The sequence below is a fragment of the Pongo abelii genome, chromosome 13 (genome assembly GCF_028885655.2).
Source record: "Pongo abelii isolate AG06213 chromosome 13, NHGRI_mPonAbe1-v2.0_pri, whole genome shotgun sequence".
Lineage (NCBI taxonomy): Eukaryota > Metazoa > Chordata > Mammalia > Primates > Hominidae > Pongo > Pongo abelii.
In genome coordinates this window covers 88,183,238-88,209,968 of record NC_071998.2, presented here as the reverse complement: position 1 = coordinate 88,209,968, position 26,731 = coordinate 88,183,238, and the positions used below count along the sequence as shown (strand labels likewise).

The 26,731-nt window shown below is 44.2% G+C and overlaps 1 protein-coding gene and 1 pseudogene across 8 annotated transcripts in view; both read left to right on the top strand.

Annotated features, from left to right (window-relative positions):
* Positions 1–2,317, top strand: part of LOC100937122 (ankyrin repeat domain-containing protein 18B-like) — a 50,830-nt pseudogene extending 48,513 nt beyond the window's left edge.
* Positions 2,318–9,784: 7,467 nt separating this feature from the next.
* The window catches only part of LOC134759791 (cytochrome P450 4F6-like), a 53,733-nt gene continuing 36,786 nt past the window's right edge, over positions 9,785–26,731 (top strand). For 2 of the 8 annotated variants that reach the window (XR_010136564.1, XR_010136563.1), the window contains exons 1-2: positions 9,785–11,516; positions 25,733–25,834. Coding sequence is in view for 1 of the 8 variants with exons in the window: in XM_063714324.1 (XP_063570394.1) it covers positions 14,443–14,622; positions 25,733–25,834 (282 nt within the window). In the remaining 7 variants the exon portion in view is untranslated. Of the gene's footprint in view, positions 11,517–13,368; positions 14,623–24,889; positions 25,835–26,731 lie in introns of those variants that run through there. The other 6 variants (XR_010136565.1, XR_010136560.1, XR_010136561.1 and 3 more) reach the window with 6 other exon arrangements.

The window sequence follows — 26,731 nt, the reverse complement described above, 5'->3', positions numbered from 1 at the left end:
AAATACATTTACAGGTTAGTTTTTAAAATCAGGTAAGTTTATCTGTAATGGGCTTTCATTTATTTCACTGCAAACTATATTTTGGATATGTATATATTGTGTTTCCTCTGCATCTCTTATGGCAATTTCCTTTGTAGAGTTCTAGAAAAAAAAGTGATGTTTTTTCCTTTTAAATATTTAAATTTCCATTATTATTATAACAAAATCAATCTTTCAAAGTAATGATTCTCACTATAGAGTAAAAAGGGGGAATTTGATGATTAAGACCAGTTGGCATAAGAGAAAACTGTGATTTAGAAATTATATGATACTTTTGAATTGCTCTTAAGCTATGTTGTTCATTGTTCACTTTTTAAAATTATAAATGGATTCTATTACTTTTTATAGGACCAGATTACATTAATACTAACATAATTATGATTTCAAATTTTTATAAATCAGACTTAATTCTGAATTCAGTTATTAGTTTTGTTGATATTGCTGATAAATATTTTAAGCTTCAGCCTCTTTTTAACATATTCAAAATTGCTCTTCGAATCACTGATTCAAAATGAAAGGCAACAAACATCTGGTAATTAACTTATAATTGTTTTAAAAGTGTATTCTTTTCATTTGTTTTAGGAGCAAGCAGAATATGAAAACAATTAGAGCAGTTAAACAAGGATAATATGGCTTCACTAAAAAAGAAGGAACTCACACTTAAAGATGTGGAATGTAAATTCTCCAAAATGAAAACTGCTGAAGAGGTTACAACTGAATTAGAAGAATATAAGGAAGCCTTTGCAGTAGCATTGAAAGCTAACAATTCCATATCAGAAAAAATAATGAAGTAAGTCAAAACATATACTCATAGAAAATGAATTAAGCTCATTAATTTGTTTTGAAAGCATAATTTTTAGTGAGATGGCTTCAGGAGATCAGTAGGAAGTAAATGCTAATTTGATAATGTAATTTTGGAAAATAATGTTAGTAAATAATCCTACCTTTAAAATGTTCATCAAGGATAGTTTCTGTCTCTCTTCTTTTTTTTTGTTTTTATGTGGCTTTTTTCCCCTGAAAAGTCTCATGTAGTTAACCTGACCTGTTAGTTTTTTTCACTAAGTATTTTTGAAGCTTTATGATTAATAAAGTGATCTTTTTACAAAATTACTTGTCAGAATTTCCCTAAATGGAAATATTAATGAGTTTAATTTATTTTTTGGTAGATCACAACCTAAACCCAAAGTGTCAAGTGATACTGCTACTCTGGGCACATCCTGGCACTCAGGCAGGGACTGTTTTTGATTGTGATCTTTAGGTGTTATCACTAGAGGGTGCCTCAAGAAAGACTATTTGTGTAACATTTTCAAGGTGTTACATAAAGGCATCCTTGTGAAATAGGGAATAATTATTGCAGGAATGAAAAGAAGTGTAATCAACAAGGTGGTTCAAAAATAACACCTTGTTCAGCCTGAAGGGTTGTGTGGAAGGCAGAAAGAACAACCCCACCTCCAGTGCCTTGGTCACAGTGTTGAGAGCTAATTGCCTTCAGAGATGCTTTAGTTCTTTTTGATCACCAACCAACCAGTCTAGTTCTCCCCCAGGAGTTGTTGCTCTGAGTTATTCCTCAGTGCCAAATACTTAAGTGTTCTTAGATAATGGGTGAAATGTACAAGGGTGAAACATGAAACTGGTTTACTAAACAAGTATTTCTAGATTATTTTTTCTAGATTATTTTTTCTAGATTTTTTCTAGATTATTTTTTCATTTTAGTTTTCTTAATCTACATTATTTAAGGAGTACAACATGATGTTTTGATATAATTATTTATAGTGAAGTGGTTCTTATAGTCAAGCAAATTAACATAATCATTTTCCCACATAGTTACCCTTTAAATACAAGTATTTCTAAAGGAATCTTTAGAATCTTATAAGTAGAGCTATTTTAGAAGGCAGCTAGGTTACCTACTAAGCTGTACATCACTGATAGCCATTTCTCTTCCCTGTCTACTTTGAACTGCTTGTTCAGTAGAAATCACCTTAGAAACACATACAATTATTTAGAATGATTTTAAAATTATAATTACTTACAAGAGGTATGCTCTCACACATATTAATGTGAAAACGCTGTTTAGTGGGTAATTTGGTTTACTCTCAGGGCAACTTTTCAAAAAATGCAAGTCATTAAGAATCATTCAAGGAAAAATGAAATACTGAGCATTTGTCTTTGCTCTCTTTACAGATTGGATAAGAAAATAGCAGTGATCAGCACCAAGCTCCTTATGGAGAAAGAGCGAATGAAATATTTTCTCAGCACTCTTCCTATGAGGAAGAGTTGAAATGTTGAAAATTTTAATAGTATAGGACTCAACAGAAAATATATTCCCAAAATGCCCGTAAGAATTCCTACTTCAAACCCACAGACTTCAAATAACTGCAAGAACTACTTGACTGAGTTTAGTTATGTGACCATTTCTCTTTTGGGTTTCATTTCTCTAATATAATTCTTGTTTTTAATTTGGTGAAATACTGAGTTGTTCTGTTGACTTATGCATGCTAAGTAAAGATTATAATTAGCTTTGTTAACACAGAAAGGAAATGGGAACTTTATATTTTTTAATTCCCCAGAGCTCTCATTTTCAAGAGGCACCCATTTGCTAATTTTATTCAATAAATGTGCCTAACTGGCATATTTAAAATTTCTTTAAAAGCTGCATTTAAGTTAGGTTTTAGAAATTGCATGTTATTGCCTAATAACTGATGGTATACTTGGAGATGCTTTGTCTTACTCTACTTGACTGTAGTTTGTCTGTGGTTCACATCATTTTTTTTTTTTTTTTGAGATGGAGTCTCGCTCTGTTGCCTAGGCTGGAGTGCAGTGGCGTGAACTCAGCTCATTGCAACCTCCACCTCCCAGGTTCAAGTGATTCTCCTGCCTCAACCTCCTAAGTAGCTGGGACTACAGGTGCCCGCCACCACACCTGGCTAATTTTTGTATTTTTAGTAGAAATGGGATTTCACCACATTGGCCAGGCTGGTTTCGAACTCTTGACCTTGTGATCCACCCACCTCAGCCTCCCAAAGTGCTGGGATTATAGGGGTGAACCTCCATGCCCAGCCCGTACCACTTCTAAAGTTTCTTTACACCATCTTAATTCTTCCCATCTATAATCACAAGTGAATGACTGGCAACCAAACACTTAACCACATATAGATATTTATTATTTAATAGAATCCAAAATAAGTGCATTTTATGAATTAAATAAACAAAACATTGAAAGGTTCATTTCCATTTTTCTATTAAAAGCTTTGTGCTTGGCCAGATGCAGTGGCTTACGCCTGTAATCCCAGCAGTTTGGGAGGCTGAGGCAGGTGGATCACCTGAGGTCAGGGATTTGAGACCAGCCTGGCCAACATAATGAAACCCCATCTCTACTAAAACTACAAAAATTAGCCAGGCATGGTGACAGGCACGTGTAATCCCACATGCAGCAACCCCATTACTATACTAGGGGTATGCCTAAAGGAAAATAAACCATTGTAACAAAAAGATGCATGCACATGTATGTTCATTGCAGCACTATTCACAATAGCAAAGACATGGAGTCAAGCCGCGTGCACCCAAGGTAGATTGGAAAATTCCATATATACCATGGAGTACTATGCAGCCATGAAAAGAACAAAATCATGTCCTTTGCAGCAACATGGATACAACTGGAATCCACTATCCTAAGCAAACTAACGCAGAAACAGAAACCAAATATCTCATTTTCATTCATTTGTGGGAGCTACACATTAGGTGCACATTGACATAAACATGGGAACAATAGACACTGGGAAATAAGAATGGGGAGGCACAGAGCGGGCCAGGGTTGAAAAACTACTTCTTGGGTCCTATGCTCACTACCTGTGTGATGGGTTCAATTTTACTCCAAACTTCAGCATTCCTCAATATACTTTTAAAAGAAACTTACACAGGTACAACTGTAATTTAGAATACAAACTAGAAAAAAAAAAAGAAAACTTTACAAATTTTTTCAATAAGTAAAGAATATAAATTTCTTTTTAAGAAAAAATTTATTGAAAAAATGGATTAAACTTTTATAAAGGACAGAGTTTTGCTAAGAATTTCAAAGCAATGCATTCATTGCAAAATATGACTTTAATTGTTTAACCTTTTTTTTTCTTTTTTTTTTTTTGAGATAGAGTTTTGCTCTCTCACTAGGCTGGAGTGCAGTGGCACGATCTTGGCTCACTGCAACCTCCACCTCCTGGGTTCAAGCCATTTTCCTGCCTCAGCCTCCCAAGTAGCTGGGACTAGAGGCACGCACCACCACGCCCAGCTAATTTTTGTATTTTTAGTAGAGATAGGGTTTCATCATGTTGGACAGGATGATCTCGATCTCTTGACCTCGTGATCTCCCACCTTTGCCTCCCAAAGTGCTGGGATTACAGGCATGAGCTGCCATGCCCGGCCATTGTTTAACCTTTGTACTAATAAAACACCACCTTTCTAAAATTATGTATATCTAATAGACCAGTATTATCTATTTTTGTCAGATTACTCTCAACAGCATTACACAGATACATCCTCTATTATCTCAACTTAAAATAAGTAGAAATTTTACTTTACTTATGTGATTATTTTTCTATTTGAGCAAACTTCATGTTATGTCTAGTCACTAAAAATACTAAAGGCCACATTTTGTAAGTGATATATTAATCTCATGATAATGTCTCTTGTTTAACTTAAACATTATCTTTTTTTTTTTACTTATTTTAGATGGAGCCGGACTGTGTAGAACAAATAATTACAGAAACAAAGAAAAGTATGTTGCCAAAATGTATTAATTAAATTTAGGTTGATTTTAGTAATAAAGTGTAAATAGCAAATGACATTCCTTTTCATTGTTGGGTTAGTAGATACTACGTTCGGTATCTTTTTCTTACACACATCTAATGAAAGATGTGAAAACAAAAATTTTCACAGTGAAGAGTATACTTATGCACCATTAATTCATCATGTTCCATAGCTTAAAAAAATTCCCAAGAAGTGTATCCATCTCTTTTTTACTGGCTCTACAATTTCTTCACTTTTGCCATCCTCATGGAACTGTCAGCTGGCACACTGAAACAATTCTCCAAAAACAAAGCCATCATCAGGTTCTCAGGATTTTGGTAGAAATTGAAGGCCAAGAGGCCTCAGATTCATTTAGAAATACTTAGCTGAGCAATAACCCTTCATAAGCAGTCACTTGACAGGTGACATTTTAAATCTCCTGTCATTTACTGTGTCATTGGCTTACATCTGTTCTCAGGAAAAGTTCCAAAAATTTCACCATGAAATAAAAACACCCATGTCAATGTAATTCTTGTCAGGTTACTCAGCCTTGTCTTTTGCCACTTACTGCACTCTGCCCTTTGCTCTAGCACCAAAGTGGACAGAGTAGAACTCTGCAGGGCTCTTTGTTACCTCAGGCTCTTTGCCTTTGCCTCTTCCCTCTATCTGGCAAGATTTTCCTTGTCCTTCAGGCATCAACTTATCTATCCCCTCCACCAGAAAGCCCATGATATTGACACAAAAGTGGGATAGATGTCCCTTCTGTGTGTTCCAGTAGTGCCCTGCTGTATACCTGTCATGGCATTTATGACTCTATATGGACATTACCTGCCTGTCTTTTAGGTTATAGCATATGACTATTGGGAGGTAGACCATGCCATCTTCATCTTGTAATTCCAGTGCTGGTTCTAGTACCTTAGCACGTGGCTGTTGAGTACATGAATGAAGAATGAAAAAGCTGTGATATTTAACCACAATTAGAATTAATGCCATGTGTAAATTATTTAATAGTAATTTTGTATTGTAATTGTATGTACATATTTCTCATTCTTATTAACTCTGATAACATTCTCAACTCTTTAGATTTTAAACTTACACTTTGTTAACTGAAATGTTTTAGGTAAAAAACACAATTCTTTCTTTTTCTTTCCAGCTTTTGCTGTGTTGGACACTTGCTCCCATCTACTTTCTTCTCTAGAATCCACTGGTAAGCCACATCTAATGAAGAGAATATTTAACCATAAAATCTTAAGGAAAAGTATGATTTAAAAGATCATAAAACTTTATTACTGGGCTATTTACATGAAATTTTAATTGTTTCTCATAAATATAAAACATCACAATCTTTACTAAAGTAGAATATTTTCATATCATGTATGATGAATATTTATATGTTATTTTAAATGATGTTTTTTAGCCTCCTTAAGTTTTAAGTGGATCTTGCAAATGAACACCAGTATTATTGAGTTTGACCTACTCAAATTGCCTGAATGTCAGCTGTTTAAACAGCCAAACAACCAAGTCATCGTTGATACTTTAGTAAAGGTCATCGAAGGCTTCTTTGCATTTTACAGTTTTTATTACTATATATAATAGGAGACTTAAAGAGTATCTGCCAGCTTTGTCCATACTAATGTTATGATTTTCTTTGTGTAGTTCAACAGTATTTTGTGTGGAGATACTTTGAGGCGCTGTAAATATCTGGTTACTCCTCAAAACACACTAGATTTAGCATTTTATGGATGACTTGTGTTTGAACAAGTATTACTGTGACAGTTGCCAGATGATTATTTTTCTTATTCTCTTCTTTGTTCTACATGGTGAAATAAAACCAATAAATAAAGGAGAAGGGAAAGCTCATGATTCTGGTGCTCCAATTCCCTGAGATTAGGCCAGTGGTAGACATTTCAAGCTGACTTTATGTCTTTTTGATTTGTCCCCGTTACTCTGTCAGCACTTTTTTACTTTCTGGCACAAGATGTTCTAAACTAATCTTGTATTTTCTCTGCCCTAGCCCTAGAATGAGTAATTTTTCTTAGAAGCAGAGTTGGAGCCACCGAGGAAGCACAGGCGAGCCCTCCCCAGCACGTGCTCACTAGTGCCGAACAGAAGAACCGCTGCCCCATCCACTGAGGTACCAAGAAACTAGCAAAGGGCCTTCTAGCTGTCTGGGGACAGTCCTCATGTGGTCCCTGGCTCAGCCTCAAGAGTTCTGGATTAGTTTCCCTGCAGCCTCTGTGCTGTGTCTCCAGATCAGGGCTCTGTGGGAAGGGCCCTGGGAGACCCAGCAGCACAGGGTGTGTCATCTGCCAAATGTCCCTCCCTTCCTCCTACTCTGACACTCAGAAATAGGCTACATGGCATGTCTAGACAGTGCCAGGCCACCTCACTGTCTCCTTTGAGATGGGCCTAGAGGGCCTTGGAGGGTGAGTGTGAAGCTGAGTACCTGGAGCCTGAGGCTGACTGTCCCTCCCTGTGTCTTGGAGGAGAGGCCTTACAGCCCAAGAAAACCCCCAGGGCCTGACCTCTGGGCACACATGCAGGAAGGAAGGGTCTGTGGGCTGATGGGGGCATTGTAATGAGACTTTGAACACAGCTGCTCAAGGGCCTCATCAGTGGACCATGGTCAGAGATGACCTAGCCATCAGGACCTGGTCAGTTGGGACCTGATCAGCAGGGACCTGGTTAGCGGTGGCCTCCTCAGTGAAGATATCATGAGTGGGTACCTTGTGACCTAGTCATTGGAAGCCTAGTCAGTGGGGATCTGGTCAATGGTGGCCTTATTAGTGGGGCCTGATCAGTTGGAACATAAACAATAAAAAACTGGTCAGTGGGATCTATTCAGTATATTAGGGGTCTGGTCAGTGTGGGGCCTTAGTGGCTTGGAGCCTGGTCATTGAGGGTCTGGTCAGAGGGGGCTCAGTCAGCTGGGGACTGATCCATGGAGAATTGTTCAGTGGGGGTGAGGTGAGTGGCAACCTGGTAAATTGTGGTCTTGTCAGTGGGAACTCAGTCAGTGGGGACCAGGTCAGTGAGAAATTGGTCAGTGGCGTCTGGTCCATGAGGCCTACTAATGGGGGCCTGGTTAGGGAGACATGGTCAGTGGGGACTTGATCAGTGGGACCTGGTCAATGGAGGAGTGCTCTTTAGGGGCCTCGTTGGGGGCACCTGGTCAGTAGGAACCTGGCCAGTTAGCCAATGTGTGACCTCAGGCAAGGGGTTTGTCTGTGGAGCCTCCTTGCCTCCATCTGTAGGGCAACTGAGTCAGGGCACCCTGGAGAGTTGCTGGAAAGAGAATGTCAGAAGATGTGTTGAATTCAGCACTGCTTGGCAGACCTCCAACTTTACACACGACCTGGGTTCCACCTAGAGAGGGTGCCAGCCCTCTCTGCTCTGCTCAGCGCCCCTCCTCTGTCTTCATCCCCAGGACCACCCTCGGTGGGGAGGGCAGAGATTGGGGAGCACCTATGGAGGCTCTAATCCTGGCCCTGGGCCCTGGTGGTGTTAGTGATGAGGACCTGGGTGCACCTGTGAGTGGAGCAGCTAGGCCTGGCCAGAGAAGCAAGAAAAATACACCCATATGCACATATATACACACACACACACACACACACACAAACACAATGCATGCACACATGTCAGTTCAGGGGATAGAGGACACTGACTCTTGGCCCTCTTGACTCAAGCAGGCTCCCGTTGTGGTGGGTTGTGTCACCCCATGATGTCACTCTTGCTGAGTCCCCATCGTCTCTGTGTTGTGGAGCAGTTAGAGACATACAGCAGTCTCTGTGAGTGGCTCTGCGTGAAGGATTGTTTTCTAGGTGAAAGGCACATCTCAACACAGCTGACTGATCAGACTCAGGTGAGTGGGACCTGCTCTCTTCTCTTCCTCCTGGCTTGGGAACAGTTGCTATCAGATGGTTGATTTTGGCCTCTGGGCAGCTACTGAGGGTAATCCCTGAGCACTCACCGGGTGCCTGTTCTCTGCTGACAGTCATTTCATTCATCCTTGCAGCAATTCCATTATGCATCTCCTCTGGACACTCCCAGGACCACCAGGACAACCCCATCATGGCCCTGTCACCAGGCCCAGTCTGGCTCCATGATAACCAAGACGCAGGTCCAGAGACAACCACCCTGCACGGTGCCTGCATCTGACCCCCCTTGGTGGGTAGTGACCAGCACAACATGGAAGAAGCCAGGGCAGCATGCAGCCAGCTGCCCTGCAGCCCCAGATGGCACCTGGGCCTTGGGAAGTCATTCTTAAAGGGGAAGCTGGAAACTTTGATGTCCCTGGAGGAAAGGGTGAACGTGGCATCCGAACAACCCTGGCAACCAGCAGCATCTTCTCATCCAACCTGTGGGACAGAGGCCCCCTGCTGGGGAACAAAGATCCATACTTAAAGGGTCCTGGCCCAGTCAGGCCTCATCCTGGGCCCTGGGAGGGGAGGGGCACTATGGGCCCCCCAGCAGCAGTCAGGATTACCACCCAGAGGACCCAGCCTTCTGTGGCCCTGGCCAGAGTTAGAATTTGGCCAAACACAGGACAAGCTCACTCAGAGTACCGTGTCAGTACCCAGGACCTGTACATGCCAGGCAAGGCCAAGCTGGCTCAAAGAGCAACCAACCACCTCTGCAAGGGTGTGCCTGGAGCAGGTGGACCAGCCACCAACCTCACTCACTCAAGGAAGCAGGGGTGGCCAGGTTCCCACAGCCTGAGGGGCTGCCACCTGACGGCTGATGGAGCGGAGGCCTGAGGAAAAGCAGATGGCACTAGGGCCCTACCTCCAGGGCAGAATAACTGATTTACCCTGACTGGCAGTGAGTGAGGTTGGTGGCTAGTCCACCTGCTCCTGGCACACTCTTGCAGAGGTGGCTGGTTGCTCTTTGAGCCAGCTTGGCCTTGCCTGGCATGCACAGGCCTCAGTGCAACAACTGTGCTGCAAGTGGAGCCACATAAAGGAAATGAGCAGCAGGCTCAAGAGCAGGGTGTGCGCTGCCTTTGGGGCTCCAGTCCGTGCATCAGGGCTCCTACAGCACTGTGGGCTTCTTGGGTGCCAAGAGGCAGACCACAGGCCGTCTTGAGAAGGACTGTATGTTCAAGTGCAGAAAGGGCCCAATCTGGTGGGTGAACCACATGGCCAGCTTCTGGGTGCAGGCACAGTGCCACATCTTCCATCACTTCCTGATGTGCCACACCAGCACCGAAGAGATAGCCAGGAGACAGGGCAAGAGGAAGGCTGAGAAGGATGAGGTGGTGAATTCCAGCTTCTTTCTGACCCTGAGCACACCCCCAAGGTGGCCCTCAACCTTTAGGAGTGGGAGAACAAGACTGATAGCTTCGAGTGCTTCACCAAGAAGATGGACAACAGGGCACTCAGCTCAACTTCTCAGCCAATGAGTTGACATGCAAGCAGATGATGGTGATGGGCTTTAAGAAAGTGCATCAGAAGGTGGCCAGTTCTTCATCCTCAGCCAGGTCTTGCAGCTGGACCAGGCCATCACTTCACCAGAGATGCCTTCAACACTGTCGGTGAGTTCTCTGCCAATCAGCCCAGCCAGGAACGGGACCGAGTCATGGACCTGTTAGTGCTGTCTCAGGGACACCAGGCCAACATCCCGGACATCATCCACATACACTAGGAAGCTCTAACCAAAGTCATGGAGAGCAGGCAACATGTGGCAGAAGGGAAGACAGAGGTGCAGAGGCTGATGACATCAGAATCACAGGAACAGGATTTCTTTGGACACTGTGGCTGAAATTCACCACTTCCATCCAATTCGAGTGAGAAACATGGACTCACAGATGCAGGATTTCTTGCAACAAGAGATAATATTTTTTCAAAAAGTCACCCAGGAATTGATAGTGTTGAATGACTAGATACTTGATTGTGGACTGTTTCCAGTTCAAGGATACTTTCTACAGCAGAATAATAACACTAGCAAAGAGCTAGTGCCAGCTATTGGTGGTAGTACAAGGATGATTTTGTTCTCAATTGAAACTCAGCTGAATATAGAATTGTGTAGGAAACAGTTAATATGGTGATAGAGTAGAAAGAGTAGCAAACATGACCTAAACCGTGCTATGAATTCCTACACTACCATTGTAACTTTTGGAAGAATGATACCACTTACTTTATTGCTTTTTGAAGTATGAATATTTTAGTGTATATGCTGTAGGCCTCAAACCCTGTGAAGAGTCTCAAAGAAGCTGGCTGGGTAAAGCCTGCTGTGGATGTCTTTATATTCAAAGATTGATGATGCAATTTGAATATGTGTCCCCACCAAATCTCATGTTGAATTATATTTCCTAATGTTGAAGGTGGATCCTGGTCTAAGGTGATTGAATCCTGAAGGCAAATTTCTCATGAATGGTTTAGCACCATCCCCTTGCTACTGTCCTCACAATCATGAGTGACTTCTCATGAGACCTGGTCATTGAAAACTCTATGTCACCTCCCTACTCTGCATGTTTTCCTCTTGCCATGTAAGACAACTCACTCTTTCTTCACCTTGCACAAAGATTGAAAGATTTCTGAGGCCTCCCAGAAGCAGAAGCCCTGTGCTTCCTGTCCACCCTGCAGAACCATGAGCCAATTAAACCTCTTTTTCAAAATGAATCATACAGAAAATGGCAAATGAGGACTGAAGCATTACTATAAAGATACCTGAAAATGTGGAAGCAGCTTTGGAACTAGGTAATGGACAGAGGTTGGAAGAGTTTGGAAGGCTCAAAAGAAGACAGATAGATAAGAAAATGTTTGGACCATCTTAGAGACTGGTTAAGTGGTTGTGACAAAAATCCTGACAGAAACAAGGACAGTGAAGGCTAGGCTCAGGAGGTCTCAGATAGAAATAAGAAGCTTTCTGGAAAATGTCTTCCTTTTGGATACCGAAAGCTTACACAATGCCTGTACCATCATTGTACCTTAGAAGCAGTGATCTTGCATTTTATTTCAGAGGCTTATACGCAAAAGAGGCTATAGCCTTGACTCAGATGAGACTTTGGACTTTGTAACTTTGAGTTAATGCTGAAATGAGTTAAGACTCATGCTGGCAAGGCATGATTGTATTTTGCAATGTGAGAAGGACAAGAGATTCATGGGGTCAGGGACAGAACAATATGGTTTGTCTCTATATCCCTATCAAAACCCATGTGGAATTATACTCCCTAATATTAGAGGTGGGGCCTAGGTGGAAAAAGATTTAGTCATAAAATGGTGCAGGTAGATCTTTCACAAATGAAAAAGCACCATCCCCTTGATGCTGTCCTCCTGAGAGTGAGTGAGTTTTCATGTGATCTGGTTGTTTAACAGGCTGTGGAACCTCTTTCCTCATTCTGTCTTCCTCCTACTCCTGCCATAGGAGACATCTCATTGTCCCTTGGCCGTCTGGTGTAATTAGGAGGCTCCCTGACTTCTCCCAGAAACAAAAGACACTGTGCTTCCTTCACAGCCTGCAGAACCCTGAATCAATGAAACCTCTTTTATTTAGGATAATACAGAAAATTAGAACTGCAGAGAGGAGCTGTGAAATGTCTTCAAGGCCTTTTTCCCTTTGTCTTGGCCATTAGCACAGGGCTTCTTTATATGCAAATTTCTGAAGTCTTCTTGAATGTTCCCCCTTAAATCGGGTTTTGTGTTATTACTACATAGCCAACCTGCTATAGAGATACCTGAAAAAATAGAAGTTCAGAAGTGGGTAACAAACAAAGATCGGGAGGGTTTGGAGGGATTGGAAAATGACAAAAAGATGAGGGCCTGGAGGGAGTGATTTAATCATGGATGGGAGGTGGGTGGGGTGGAAGGAAAAAGAGGTGGGCAGGGTGGGGAGGAGTAGGCTGGCTGTAGGGTGCTGGAAGGGTGGGATGTAGTGGGAGTGGGGAGTCGCCTGCTGCAGAGGCACAGCCTCATAGACAACCTCTACTAGGGCAGTGCACCTGTGGCTTTGCAAGTTTTAGCCCCCGCAGCTGCTCTCATGGACTGGGCTAGTGTTGAGTGCCTGTATCTTTTCCACAGTGAGGGTGCAAGCTGTTGGTCAGTCTATGAATCTGGCTCTGCCTCTGCAGCAGGCTTCTGCCTGGAAACAGTGGGAAGTGGAGGTGGGTGTTGGGGGGGCAGATCCTTCACCAGTGGTTAAGCCCCATCTTCTTGATGCTGACCTTGTGATAGTGAGTTCTCATGAGATCTGGTTGTGTAACAGCGTGTGGCACCTCTTTCCTCTCTCAGTCTTGCTCCTACTCCTGCCATATGAAGCATCTTCTTGCCCCTTGGCCTTCTGGTATGATTGGGAGGCTTCCTGAGTCCTCCCAGAAACAGAAGCCACTATGCTTCCTTTACAGCCTGCAGAACCGTGAGCCAATTACACCTCTTTTCTTTATGATTATACACAAAATTAGTGCTGTGAAGTGGAGCTATGAAATGCCTTCAGAGCCTTTTCCACATTGTCTTGGCAACAAGCACTCAGCTTCTTTTCATGAAGATATCTGAAGCCTTTGTGAATCTTCCCCCTGAAAATGGACTTTTCTTCTTTTACCACACTACCAGGCTGTGACAAAGATATCTGAGAATGTAGAAGCAGGTTCAGAAGTGGGTACAAGAGAAAGAGGTCGGGAGAGTTGGGAACCCTTAGAAGACAGCAAGATGAGGAAAAGTTTGGACCACTGAAAATAATTGTTAAATACTTGTGATCAGAAGTCTGACACAAAGATGGACAGCAAAGGCCAGACTTAAAAGGTCTCAGATGAAAATAAGGAATGTCCTGTGAACAGGAGCCAAGGTTACATTTGATTGGCCTTAGCCCTGGAGATCTCTGAAACTGTGAACATGGGGGTGATGATTTAGGATGTATCTGGTGAAATGAACATCTAGGCAGCATAGCTCAAGAGGTGTCCTCTCTACGTCCAACAGCCTGTGTTCTTATATGTGACCTAAGAAATGACCTCAAGTTGCAACTTCTATTTAAATGAGAAGTGGAGCTCAAAAATTTGAAAAATTTGCAGCCTAGCCAAGTGGTCAAAAAGAAAAGCTGATTTTCAGGGGGAAAATTCAAGAACACTTAGAGTATTTGCATAAAAAGGAGCCCAGTGCAAACAGCCAAGACAATGGGGAAAAGGCCTTGAAGGCATTTCAGCGACCTTTTCAGCAGCCCTTGCTGTCACAGGCCCTGGGGATGAGGAGAGAATGGTTTCCTGGGCCAGCTCCATGGCCTGGCTGCTGTGTGCATCTTCAGGACACCACTGCCTGCATCCCTGCAGCTCCAGCTCCAGCCATGGCTGAAAGATGCACAGGTACAGCTTGGGTCACTGCTTCAGAGGTGGCTCCAAGCCTTGATGGCTTCCACATAGTGTTAAGCCAGGAGGTGCACAGAGCAAGAGACTAGAGGCTTGGGAGCCTCTGTCTAGACTCCAGAGGATGAACAGAAAAGCCTGGGTGTCCAGGCAGAAGCCTTTCCAAGAGGCAGAGCCTCATGGGAAACCTTTACTAGGGCAGGAAAGAAGGGACGTATCAGGTTGAAGCCCTCACACAAGGAGGCACCATCCTTCAAACCCCAGATTCATAGACCCACCAACAGCTTGCCCCCTCAGCGTGGGAAAGATACAGACACTCAACACCAGCCCCATCCATGAGGGCAGCTGCGGGGACTTATCACTGCAAACCCACAGGTGGAGATCTATCCAAAGCCTTGGGAGCCCAGCCCTCACACCCCTGTGCCTTGGATGTGGGACAAGGATTCCAAAAGGATGATTTTGGAGCTGTAGGATTGAATGACTGGCCTGCTGGGTTTTGGACATTCATGTATCCTGTGAGTCCCATCGGTGTTTTGTTTTTGTTTCTGGCAATTTTTCTTCTGTTGGCTGGGAATGTTTACCCATTGCCTGTACAATCATCGCACCTTGGAAATAGTTAACTTGCTTTATAATTCAGAGGCTCATGGGCAGAAGGGACTGTAGCCTTGTCTCAGATGAAACTTTGGGCTTTGCACATTTGAGTAAATGCTGGAATGAGTTAAGACTTGGAGGACTGTAGGGGAGGCATCATTGTATTTTGCAATGTGAGAAAGACATGGGATTTGTGGGGGCAGGAACAGAATAATATGATTTGGCTCTGGTCCCACTGATGTGGAATTGTAATGGGAAATGTTAAAGGTGGGGGTGGGTGGAAGGTGATTTAATCATGGTGAAAAGTGGAGGTTGGAAGATGGGGGTAATGGGGTGAATTGGGGGGAATTATGGAGGGGGTGGGGGTGAAAGGCAGGGGTGGGGAGCAGATCCTTCACAAATGGTTAAACACCATCTCCTTAATGCTGTCCTTCTGATAGTTCTCTTCATGATTTTGTAGCTGTGAGATTGAATGAATACTGTTCTGCTGGGTTTTGGATGTGCATTGGGCCTTTAGTCCCATTTGTGTTATTTTTCTGGGAAATTTCTTCCCTTTGGATTAAGAAAGCTTACCCAATACCTGTATCATCATTGTACCTTTAAAGAAAAGAACTCCGTTTTAACTTCAGGGACTCATATGCAGAAGAGACTAGCCTTGTCTCAGATGAGACTTTGAACTTTTTATATTTGAATTAATGGTGGAATAAGTTAAGGCTTTTGGAAACTTTTGAAAAGGCATAATTGTATCTTACCCTGTGAGAAGGACATGAGATACAGAAGGGTCAAGTTCGGAATACTATGGTTTGGCTGTGTTTCCCTAGAAAAACTCATGTGGAAGTGTAATCCTGAATTTTGGAGGTGGAGCCTGGTGGGAGGTGATTTAATCATGGATGGGAGGAGGGCAGAGGTGTAAGGAGAAAGGTGTGGGGAGGGTGGGGAGGAGTAGGCTGGCCATAGGGTGGTGGGAGGGTGGGGGTGGTAGGAAGGGGGAGTAGCCTGCTTCAGAGGCAGAAGCTCATGGAAAACCTCTACTAGGACAGTGCACCTGTGGCTTTGCAGGGTTTAGCCCCATGGCTGCTCTCATGGGCCGGGCTGTTGTTTAGTACCTGTAGCTTTTCCATACTGAGGGTGTGAGCTGTTGGTGGGTCTATGAATCTGGGGTCCAGAGGATGGTGGTATCCTGCATGGGGGCTCCAAGCCCATATTTTCCTTCTGCACTGCCCTAGTAGAGGTTTTCCAAGAGGCTCTCTCTCTGCCTCAGGCTTCTGCCTGGAAACAGTAGGGGGTAGAGGTGTGTTGGGGGGTGGATCCTTCACCAATGGTTAAGCACCTTCTTGATGCTGACCTAGTGATAGTGAGTTCTCATGAGATCTGGTTGTATAACAGGGTGTGACACCTCTTTCCTCTCTCTGTCTTGCTCCTACTCCAGCCATATGCAACATTTTATTGCTGCTTGTCCTTCTGGTATAATTGAGAGGCTTCCTGATTCCTCCCAGAAGCAGAAGTTACTATGCTTTCTTTACAGCCTACTACAGAACCATGAGCCAATTAAGCTCCTTTTTGTTATGATCATACAGAAAATTAGTACTGCGAAGTGAAGCTATGAAATGCCTTCAGTGACTTTTCCCCATCATATTGGCTATTAATACTGGTCTTCTTTTTAATGCAAATATCTGAAGGCTTCTTGAAGTTTGCCCCAGAAAATAGACTTTTTTTTTTTCCTTCTACATTGCCAGGCTGTGATGAAGATAGGTGAAAATGTAAAAGCAGGTTCACAAGTGGCTAACAGCCAGAGGTGGGAGAGTTTGGAGGATTTGGAAGAAGACAGGAAGATGAAGGAAAGTTTGGACCATTGTAGAGATTTGTTAAATAGTTGTAATTAAAATGCTGACAGAAGGAGGGACAGTGAAGGCCAGGCTTATGAGGTCTCAGATGAAGATGAGGAACTTACTGGGAACAGGAGCCAAGGTTACTTTTGTTTTGCTGTAGCAAAGAACGTGGCTGCAGGGTGACCTTGCCCTAGAGATCTGTGAAACTTTAAACTTGAGGTTGATGATTCAGGGTGTATCTGGTGGAATGAACATCTAGGCAGCAAATCTCAAGATGTGTCCTGTCTGTGTCAAACAGCCTGTGCCCTTATGTGTGACCAAGGAAATGACCTCAAGTTGTAACTTATATTTAAATAACAAGCAGAGCTCAAAAGTTTGGAACATTTGCAGCCTGGCCAAGTGGTCAAAACAAAAGCTGATTTTCAGAGGGAAAATTCATGATGGCTTCAAGAATTTGCATAAAATGAAGGCCAGTGCTAATAGCCAAGGCAATGGGGGGAGAAAGCCTTGGAGGCATTTCAGAGATGTTTGCAGCAGCCCTTGCTGTCACAGGCCCTGGGACCTAGGAGAAAAGAGTGGTTTCCTGGGCCAGCCCCATGGCCCTGCTGCTGTGTGCAGCCTCAGGATGTGGCTGCCTGCATCCCTGCAGCTCCAGCTCCTGCTCTGGCCTTGTCTCAAAGTTGCACAGGTACAGCTTGGGACACCATTTCAGAAGGTGCAACCTATAAGCCTTGGTGGCTTCCACATAGTGTTAAGCCAGTGGGTGCACAGACCACTAGTTCAGAGGCTTGAGATCCTCCATATATATTTTGGAAGATGTATGAAAGTGCCTGGGTGTCCAGACAGAAGGCTGCCAAAAAGGCAGAGCCTCATGGGAAACCTCTACTAGGGCAGTGCAGAAGGAAAATATGGGGTTGGGGCCCCCACACTGGAGGCCACCATCATGCAGATCCCAGATTCATGGACCCACCAAGAGCTTTGTACCCTCCATGGGTAAAAACTACAGGCACTCAACACCAGCACAGCCCATGAAGGCAGCTTCATGGGCTGAACACTGCAAAGCCACAGGTGCAGAGCTGCCCAAGGCCTTGGGAGCCCAGCCCTCACACCCTTGTGCCCTGGATGTGGGACAAAGATAAAAAAGGGATGACTTTGGGGCTGTGGGTTTGAATAACTGGCCTGCTGGGTTTCGGACTTTTCATGGAGTTTGTAAGTCCTATTTGTGTTTTGTTCTCTCAGGCAAAAATCTTCCTTTTGGCTGGGAACCCTTAATGCCTAGAGAATCATCGTACCTTGGAAGTAGTTAACTTATTTGTATTTCAGAGGCTCAGGGGCAGAAGAGACTGCCTTGTCTCAGATGAGACTTTGGGCTTCAGACATTTGAGTAAATGCTGGAATGAGTTAAGAGCTTGTGGCACTGTAGGTAAGGCATCATTGTATTTTACAAAGTGAGAAGTACATGAGATTGGGAGAGGCAGGGACAGAATAAGATTTGGCTGTGTGTTCCTAAAGAAACTCATGTGGAATTGTAATTGGAAATGTTAAAACTGGGACAGGTGAAATGTGATTTAATCATGGAGAGTAGTGGGTGTTGGAAGGTGGGGGTTGGGGAGGATGGGGGGATTTTGATGGGGGTGAGGGGTGAAAATGGGTATTGGGTAAGGATCCCTCACAAATGGTTAAACACCGTCTCCTTAATGCTTTCCTCATGATGGTGAGTTCTCGTGATGATTCTGGAGCTGTAAGATTAAATGGATACTGTCCTGCTTGGTTTTGGACTTGCACTGGGCCTGTGATCCCATTTGTGTTACTTTCCTGACAAATCTCTTCCCTTTGGATTGAGAAAACTTACCCAATGCCTGTACCATCATTGTACCCTGAAAAAAAGAACTCCCTTTTAAATTCAGGGACTCATAGGCAAAAGGGACTGTAGACTTTTCTCAGATGAAATGTTGAACCTTTTACATTTGTGTTAATGCTGGAATGTGTTAAGGCTTTTGGCAGCTTTTGAAAAGGCAAGATTGTATTTTACTCGGTGAGAAGGATATGATATTTGGGGGATCAGGGTTGGAATAATATGGTTTGGCTGTGTGTCTCTACCAAAACACATGGGAAATTTAATTCTGAATGTTGCAGGTGTGGCCTGGTGGGAGGTGATTTATTCCTGTACTTGAGAGGGGTGGATTGGAAGTAAAAAGAAGTGGGTAAGGTCGGAGGAGTAGGTTGGCTATAGGGTGGTGTGAGGGTGGTGGGTAGTAGGAAGGGGGAGTAACCTGCTACAGAGGCAGAGGCTCATGGAAAACCTGCACTAGGGCAGTGCACTTGTGGCTTTGCAGGCTTTAGCCTCCATGGCTGCTCTCATGGGCTGGGCTGGTGTTGAGTGCCTGTAGATTTTCCCTACTGAGGGTGGGAGCTTTTGGTGGGTCTATGACTCTGGGGTCTGGAGGATGGTGGTATCCTGCATGGGGGCTCCAAGCCCATATTTTCCTTCTGCACTGCCCTAGTAGAGGTTTTCCAAGAGGATCTGCCTCTGCCTCAGGCTTCTGCATGGAAAGAGTGGGGGGTGGATGTGGGATATTGGTTGGATCCTTCACCAATGTTTAAGAACCATCTTCTTGATCTTCATCTCCTGATACTGAGTTCTCGTGAGATCTGGTTGTATAACAGGATGTAGCACCTCTTTCCTCTCTCTGTCTTGCTTCTACTCCTGGAATATGAAACATTTCATTGCCACTTGGCCTTCTGGTATAAATGGGAGGCTTCCTGAGTTCTCCTAAAAGCAGAAACCACTGTGCTTTCCTTACAGCCTCCAGAACTGTGAGTCAATTCAACCTCTTTTCTTTATGTACATTAAGAAAATCAATGCTGTGAAGTGAAGCTATGAAATGCCTTCAAGGCCTTTTCCCCAATCTTTTGGCTGTTAGCACTGGGCTTCTTTTATGCTAATATCTGAAGCCTTCTTGAAATTTTCCCCTGATAATGGACTTTTCTTCATTTACCACATTACCAGGCTGCGACAAAGATAGCTAAAAATGTAGAAGCAGGTTCAGAATTCAGTAATGGCCAGAGGTTAGAGTGTTTGGAGAGCTTGGAAGAAGACAGGAAGATGAGGGAAAGTTTGGACCATTGTAATGACTTGTTAGTTGTGATTAAAAAGCTGACAGAAGGATGAACGGTGAAGGCCAGGCTTAGAAGGTCTCATGAAAATGAGGAACTTACTGGGAACAGAGGCCAAAGTTTTGTTGTTTTGCCTTAGCAAAGAATTTGGCTGCACAGTGTCCCTGCTCTGGAGATCTGGGAAACTTTGAACTTGAGGGTGAAATTTAGGGTCTATCTGGTGGAATGAACTTCTAAGCAGCAAAGCTCAAAAGTTGTCCTGCCTACATTGAACAGCCTGTGGTATTACATGTGACCAAAGAAATGACCCTAAGTTGAAACTTATATTTAAATGAGAAGTAGAGCTTAATCCTTTGGAAAATTTGCAACCTGGCAAAGTGGTCAAAAAGAAAAGCTGAATTTCGGGGGAAACATTCCAGAAGCCTTCAGATATTTGCATAAAAAGGGAGCCCCGTGCTAATAATTCAAGACAATGGGAAAAAAGGCCTTGAAGGCATTTCAAAGACCTTTGTAGCAGCTCTTGTTGTCACTGGCCCTGGGGCTTAGGAAAAAAGAATGTTTTCTCTGGGTCAGCCCTATGGCCGCACTGCTATGTGCAGCCTCAGGACACTGCTGCCTGCACCCCTACACCTTCAACTCCAGCTCCAGCCATGGCTGAAAGATGCACAGGTACAGCTTGGGTCACTGCTTCAGGGTTGCAAGCTCCAAGCCTTGGTGGCTTCCACATAGTGTTAAGCCAGCAGGTGCACAGAGCACAAGACTAGAGGCTTCGGAGCCTTTCTTTAGACTTCAGAGCATGTATGGAAAATCCTGGGTGTCCACACAGAAGCTTTTCCAACAGGTAGAGCCTCATGGTAAACCTCTACTCGGGCATTGCAGAACAAGCATATAGGGTTGGAGCCCCCATACAGGGAGGCAACATTTTCCAGACCCCAGATTCATAGACCCACCAACAGTTTGCACCCTTAGTGTTGAAAAGCTATTGGCACTCAACAGCAGCCCAGCCATTGAGGGCAGCTTTGGAGAAAGACCCTGCCATGCCACAGGTGCTGAGCTGTCCAAAGCCTTGGGAGCCCAGCCATCTCACCACCCTGTGCTCTGGATGTGAGATGTAGTTTCAGAAAAGATTATTTGGAGCTGTAGGATAGAATGACTGGCCTGCTAGGTTTTTGACTTGCATGGAATCTGTAAGTCCCATCTGTGTTTTGCGCTTCTTTCTGGCAAATTTATTCTTTTTGGCTGAGAATGCTTACCCAATGCCTGTACAAGCATTGTACCTTGGAAGTAGTTAACTTGGCTTGTATTTCAGAGGCTCGGGGATAGAAGGGACTGTAGCCTTGTCTCAGATGAGACTTTGGGCTTTGGACATTTGAGTAAATGCTGGAATGAGTTAAGACTTTGGGGGACTGTTGAGAAGGCATCATTGTATCTTGCAGTGTGAGAAGGACATGAGATTTGGGGGGCCAAGGGCAGAATAATATGATTTGGCTCTGTACCCCTACCAAAACTCATGCATAATTGTAATGGGGAATGTTAAAGCTGGGGCTTGGCGGAAGGTGATTCATTCATGGTGGACAGCGGGGGTTGGAAGTGTGGGTGTGAGAAAAATGGGGGTTCATGGTGGGGGTGGTCATGAAACATGGAGACGGGGCAGATCCTTCACAAATGGTTAAACACTATCTCCTTAATGCTCTCTGTGTGATAGTGAGTTCTCATGATAAATGAATACTCTCCTGCTGGCTTTTGGACTTGCATTGGGCTTGTGTCCCAATTGTGTTATTTTTCTGGGAAAATCTTCCCTTTGGATTGAGAAAGCTTACCCATCATTGTAACTTGAAAGTAACTTGAAAGAAAAGAACTCCCATTTCCCTTCAGGGACTCGTAGGCAGAAGGGACTGCAGTGTTGTCCTAGAAGAAACTTGAACTTATTACATTTGAGTTACTGCTGGAATGAGTTAAGACTTTTGGAAACTTTTCAAAAGGCACGTTTGTATTTTGCTCTGTGAGAAGAATGTGAGATTAGGGGGCCTCAGGGTCAGAATAATATGGTTTGGCTGTGTTTACCTACAAAAACTCATGGGGAATTGTGTTCCTGAATGTTGGAGGTGGGGCCTGGTGGGAGGTGATTGAATCATAAATGGGAGGTTGGTGGGAGTGGAAGGAAAAACAAGTGTGTAGGGTTGGGAGGTGTAGGCTGGCAGTAGGGTGGTGGGAGGGTGGTGGGTAGTAGGAAGGGGGAATAGCCTCCTGCAGAGGCAGAGGCTTATGGAAAACCTCTACTAGGGCAGTGCACCTGTGGCTTTATAGGGTTTAGCCCCATGGCTGCTTTCATGGGCTGGTCTGGTCTTGAGTGACTGTAGCTTTTCCACACTAAAAATGTGAGGTGTTGGTGGGTCTATGAATCTGATGTCTGGAGGATGGTGGCCTCCTGCATGGGGGCTCCAAGCCCATATTGTCCTTCTGCACTGCCCTCATAAGGTTTTCCAAGAGGCTCTGCCTCTGCAACAGGCTTCTGCCTGGAAACAGTAGGGGGTGGGGGGGGGTGGTAAGGGGTAGATTTTTCACCAAGGGTTAAGCAGTATCTTCTTGATGCTGACCTTGTGATACTGAGTTCTAATGAGTTCTCATTGTATAACAATGTGGAAGCATCTCCTCTCTCTGTCTTGCTCCTACTTCTGCCATATAAAATATCCCATTGCTGCTTGGTCTTCTGGTATGATTGGGAGGCTTCCTGATTCCTCCCAGGAGCAGGAGCCTCTATGATTCCTTTAAAGCCTGCAGAACCATGAGGCAATTCAACATCTTTTCTTTACAATCTTACAGAAAATTAGTGCTCTGAAGTGGAGCTATGAAATGCCTTCAAGGTCTTTTCCTTCTTGTCTTGGTAATCAGCACTCAGCTTCTTTTCATGCAAATATCTGTAGCCTGCATGAATTTTCCCCCTGTAAATGGACTTTTCTTCTTTTACCACACTGACAGGCTGCAACAAAGAGAGCTGAAAATGTAGAAGCAGGTTGAGAATTGTGTAATGGCCAGAGGTTGGAGAGTTTGGAGAATTTGGAGGACTTGGAAGAAGACAGGAAGATGAGGGAAAGCTTGGACCATTGTAGAGACTTGTTAAATAGGTATAATTAAAAGGGTGACAGAAGGATGGACAGTGAAGGCCAGGCTTAGAAGGTCTCAGATGAAAATGAGGAGTTTACTGGAAACAGGAGCCAAGGTTACATTTGTTTTGCCTTAGCAAAGAATGTTGCTGCATGATGCCCCTAACCTGGAGATCTGTGAAACTTTGAACTTGAGGGTGATGGTTTCGGGTGTATCTGGCAGAATGAACTTTTGGCAGCAAAGCTCAAGAGGTGTCCTGTCTGTGTTCTGGTCTTCTGTGTGACCAAATAAATGACCTCAATTAGAAACTTATATTTAAATGAGAAGTAGAGCTTAAAAGTTTAAAAAATTTGCAGCCTGGCCAAATGGTCAAAAAGAATAGCTGATTTTCAGTGGAAAACTTCAAGACAGCTTCAGAAACTTGCATAAAATGGAGCCCAGTGCTAATAGCCAAGACAATGGGGAAAAGGCCTTGAAGGCATTTCAGAGACCTTTGCAGCAGCCCTTGCTGTACAGGCCCTGAAGCCTAGGACAGAAGAATGGTTTTCTAGGACAGAATGGTTTCCTGGCCCAGCCCAATGGTCCCCTGCTGTGTGCAGCCTCAGGACACTGCTGCCTACATCCCTGTAGCTCCTGCTCCAGCCATGGCTGAAAGATGCACAGGTACAGCTTGGGTCACTGCTTCAGGCTTGCAAGCTCCAAGCCTTGGTGGCTTCCACATAGTGTTAAGCCAGCAGGTGCACAGAGCACAAGACTAGAAACTTAGGAGTCTTCATCTAGACTCCAGAGTATGTATGGAAAATCCTGAGTTTCCAGGCAGAAGCTTTTCCAACAGGCAGAGCCTCATGGTAAACCTCTACAAGGACAGTACACAAGGAACATATAGGGTGGGAGCCCCCACACCGGGAGGCACTATTCTCCAGACCCCAGGTTCATAGACCCACCAACAGCTTGCACCCTTAGTGTTGAAAAGCTACTGGCACTCAACAGCAACCCAGCCCATGAGGGCAGATTTGGGGAAAGACCTTGCCATACCACAGGTGCTGAGCTGCCCAAGGCTTTGAGAGACCAGCCATCAAACCATCCTCTACTCTGGATGTAGGACGTAGATTCAAAAAATATGATTTGGAGCTGTATGATGGAATGACTGGCCTGCTGGGTTTTTGACTTGCATGGGGTCTGTAAGTCCCATCTGTGTTTTGTGCTTCTTTCTGGCAAATTTCTTCCTTTTGGCTGGGAATGCTTACCCAATGCCTGGACAAACATTGTACCTTGAAAGTAGTTAACTTGCCTTGTATTTCAGAGGCTCAGGGGCAGAAGGGACTGCAGCCTTGTCTCAGATGAAACTTTGGGCTTTGGACATTTGAGTAAATGCTGGAATGAGTTAAGACTTTGGGGGACTGTAGAGAAGGCATCATTGTATTTTGCAAAGTGAGAGTAACATGAGATTTGGAAGGCCAGGGGCAGAACAATATGATTTGGCCCTGTGTCCCAACCAGAACTCATGTAGAATTGTGATGGGGAATGTTAAAAGTGGTGCTTGTTAGAAGATGATTTAATCATGGTGGACAGTTGAGATTGGAAGTGAGGGTGTGGTGAGTTTGGGGGGTTTAGGCTGGGGGTGGGGGTGAAAGATGGGGCTGGGGGGCAGATCTTTCACAAATGGTTAAACAGTATGTCCTTAATGCTGTCTATGTGAAAGTGAGTTCTCATGATGAATGCATACATACTGTCCTGGCTTTTGGGCTTTCATTGGACCTGTGTCCCAATTGTGTTATTTTTCTGGAAAATTTCTTCCCATTGGACTGAGAAACCTTACCCAATGCCTGCACCATCATTGTATCTGGAAAGAGAAGCACTCCCTTTTACATTCAGGGACTCATAGGCAGAAGGGACTGCAGCCTCGTGTTGGATGAGACTTTAATCTTTTTACATTGAGTTACTGCTGGAATGAGTTAAGACTTTTGGAAACTTTTGAAAAGGCTTGTTTATATTTTATTCTGTGAGAAGGACATGAGATTCAGGGATTTTATGGTCAGAGTAGTATGGTTTGGTGGTGTTTCCCTACAAAAGATCATGGGAAATTGTATTCCCGAATGTTGGAGGTGGGGCCTGGTGGGAGGTGATTGAATCATGGATGGGAGGGGGTTGGGGGTAGAAGAAAAAAGGAGGGAGTAGGGTGGGGAGGAGTAGGTTGATAGTAAAGTGGTGGGAGGCTGGTGGGTAGTAGGATGTGGGAGTAGCCCCCTGCAGAGGCAAAGCCTCATGGAAAACCTCTATTAAGGCAGTGTACCTGTGGCTTTGCAGGGTTTAGTCCCATGGCGGCTCTCATGGGTTGGGCTGGCCTTGAGTGCCTGTAGCTTTTCCATACTGAGGGTGCAAGCTGTTGGTGGGTCTATGAATCTGGGGCCTGGAGAATGGTAACCTCCTGTGTGGGGGCCCCAAGCCCATATTTTCCTTCTGCAGTGCCCTAGTAGAGGTTTTCCAAGAGGCTCTGGCTCTGCAACAGGCTTCTACATGGAAACAGTGGTGCGGTGGGGGTGTTGCCGGGGACAGATCTTTCACCAATGATTAAGCATCATCTTCTTGATGCTGATTTTGTCATAGTGAGTTGTCATGAGATCTGGTTGTATAACAGGGTGTCGCACCTCTTTCCTCTCTCTGTCTTGCTCCTACTTCTGCCATATGAAACATCCCATTGCTGCTTGGTCTTCTGGTATGATTGGGAGGCTTCCTGATTCCTCCCAGAAGCAGAGGCCTCTATGAGTCCTTTAAAGCCTGCAGAACCATGAGCCAGTTCAACATCTTTTCTTTATGATCTTACAGAAAATTAGTGCTCAGAAGTGGAGCTATGAAATGCCTTCAAGGCCTTTGTCTTATTGTCTTGGCAATCAGCACTCAGCTTCTCTTCATGCAGATATCGGATCCCTTTGTGAATTTTTCCGCTGAAAATGGACATTTCTTCTTTTTACCACATTGATAGGCTGCAACAAGGATGGATGAAAATGTAAAAGCAGGTTCAGAAGAGGGTAACAGCCAGAGGTTGGAAAGTTTGGAGGCCTTGGAAGAAGTCAGGAAGATGAAGGTAAGTTTTGACCATTGTAGAAACTTGTTAAATAGTTATAATTAAAAGGGTGACAGAAGGATGGACAGTGAAGGCCAGGCTTACAAGGTCTCAGATGAAAATGAGGAATTTACTGAAAACAGGAGCCAAGGTTACTTTGGTTTTGCCTTAGCAAAGAACATCACTGCACAATGCCCTTAACCTGGAGCCCTATGAAACTTTGAACTTGAAGGTGATGATTTAGAGTGTATCTAAATCATAGGGTGTATCTAAATCACAGGCACGAACTTTTGGCAGCAAAGCTCAAGAGGTATCCTGTCTGTGTCCAAAAGCCTGTGGTCTTCGGTGTGACCAAATAAATGACCTCAAGTAGAAACTTATATTTAAATGAGAAGCAGAGCTTAAAAGTTTGGAAAATTTGCAGCCTGGCCAAGTGGTCAAAAAGAAAAGCTGATTTTCAGTGGGAAAATCCAAGACAGCTTCAGAAATTTGTATAAAATGGAGTCCAGTGCTAATAGCCAAGACAATGGGAAACAGGCCTTGAAGGCATTTCAGAGACCTTTGCAGCAACACTTGCTGTCACAGGCCCTAAGGCCTGAGGCAGAAGAATGTTTTCCTGGGCCAGCTGCAAGGTCCCACTGCTGTGCTCTGCCACAGCACACTGCTGCCTGCATCCCTGCAGCTCCAGCTCCAGCCATGGCTGAAAGATGCACAGGTACGGCTTGGGTCACTGCTTCAGGGGTACAAGATGCAAGCCTTGGTGGATTCTACATAGTGTTAAGCCAGCAGGTGCACAGAGCAAAAGGCTTGAGCCTTGGGAGCCTTCGTCTGGACTCCAGAGCATGTACACAAAAACCTGGGTTTCCAGGCAGAAGCTTTTCCAAGAGGCAGACCCTCATGGGAAACCTTTTCTAAGGC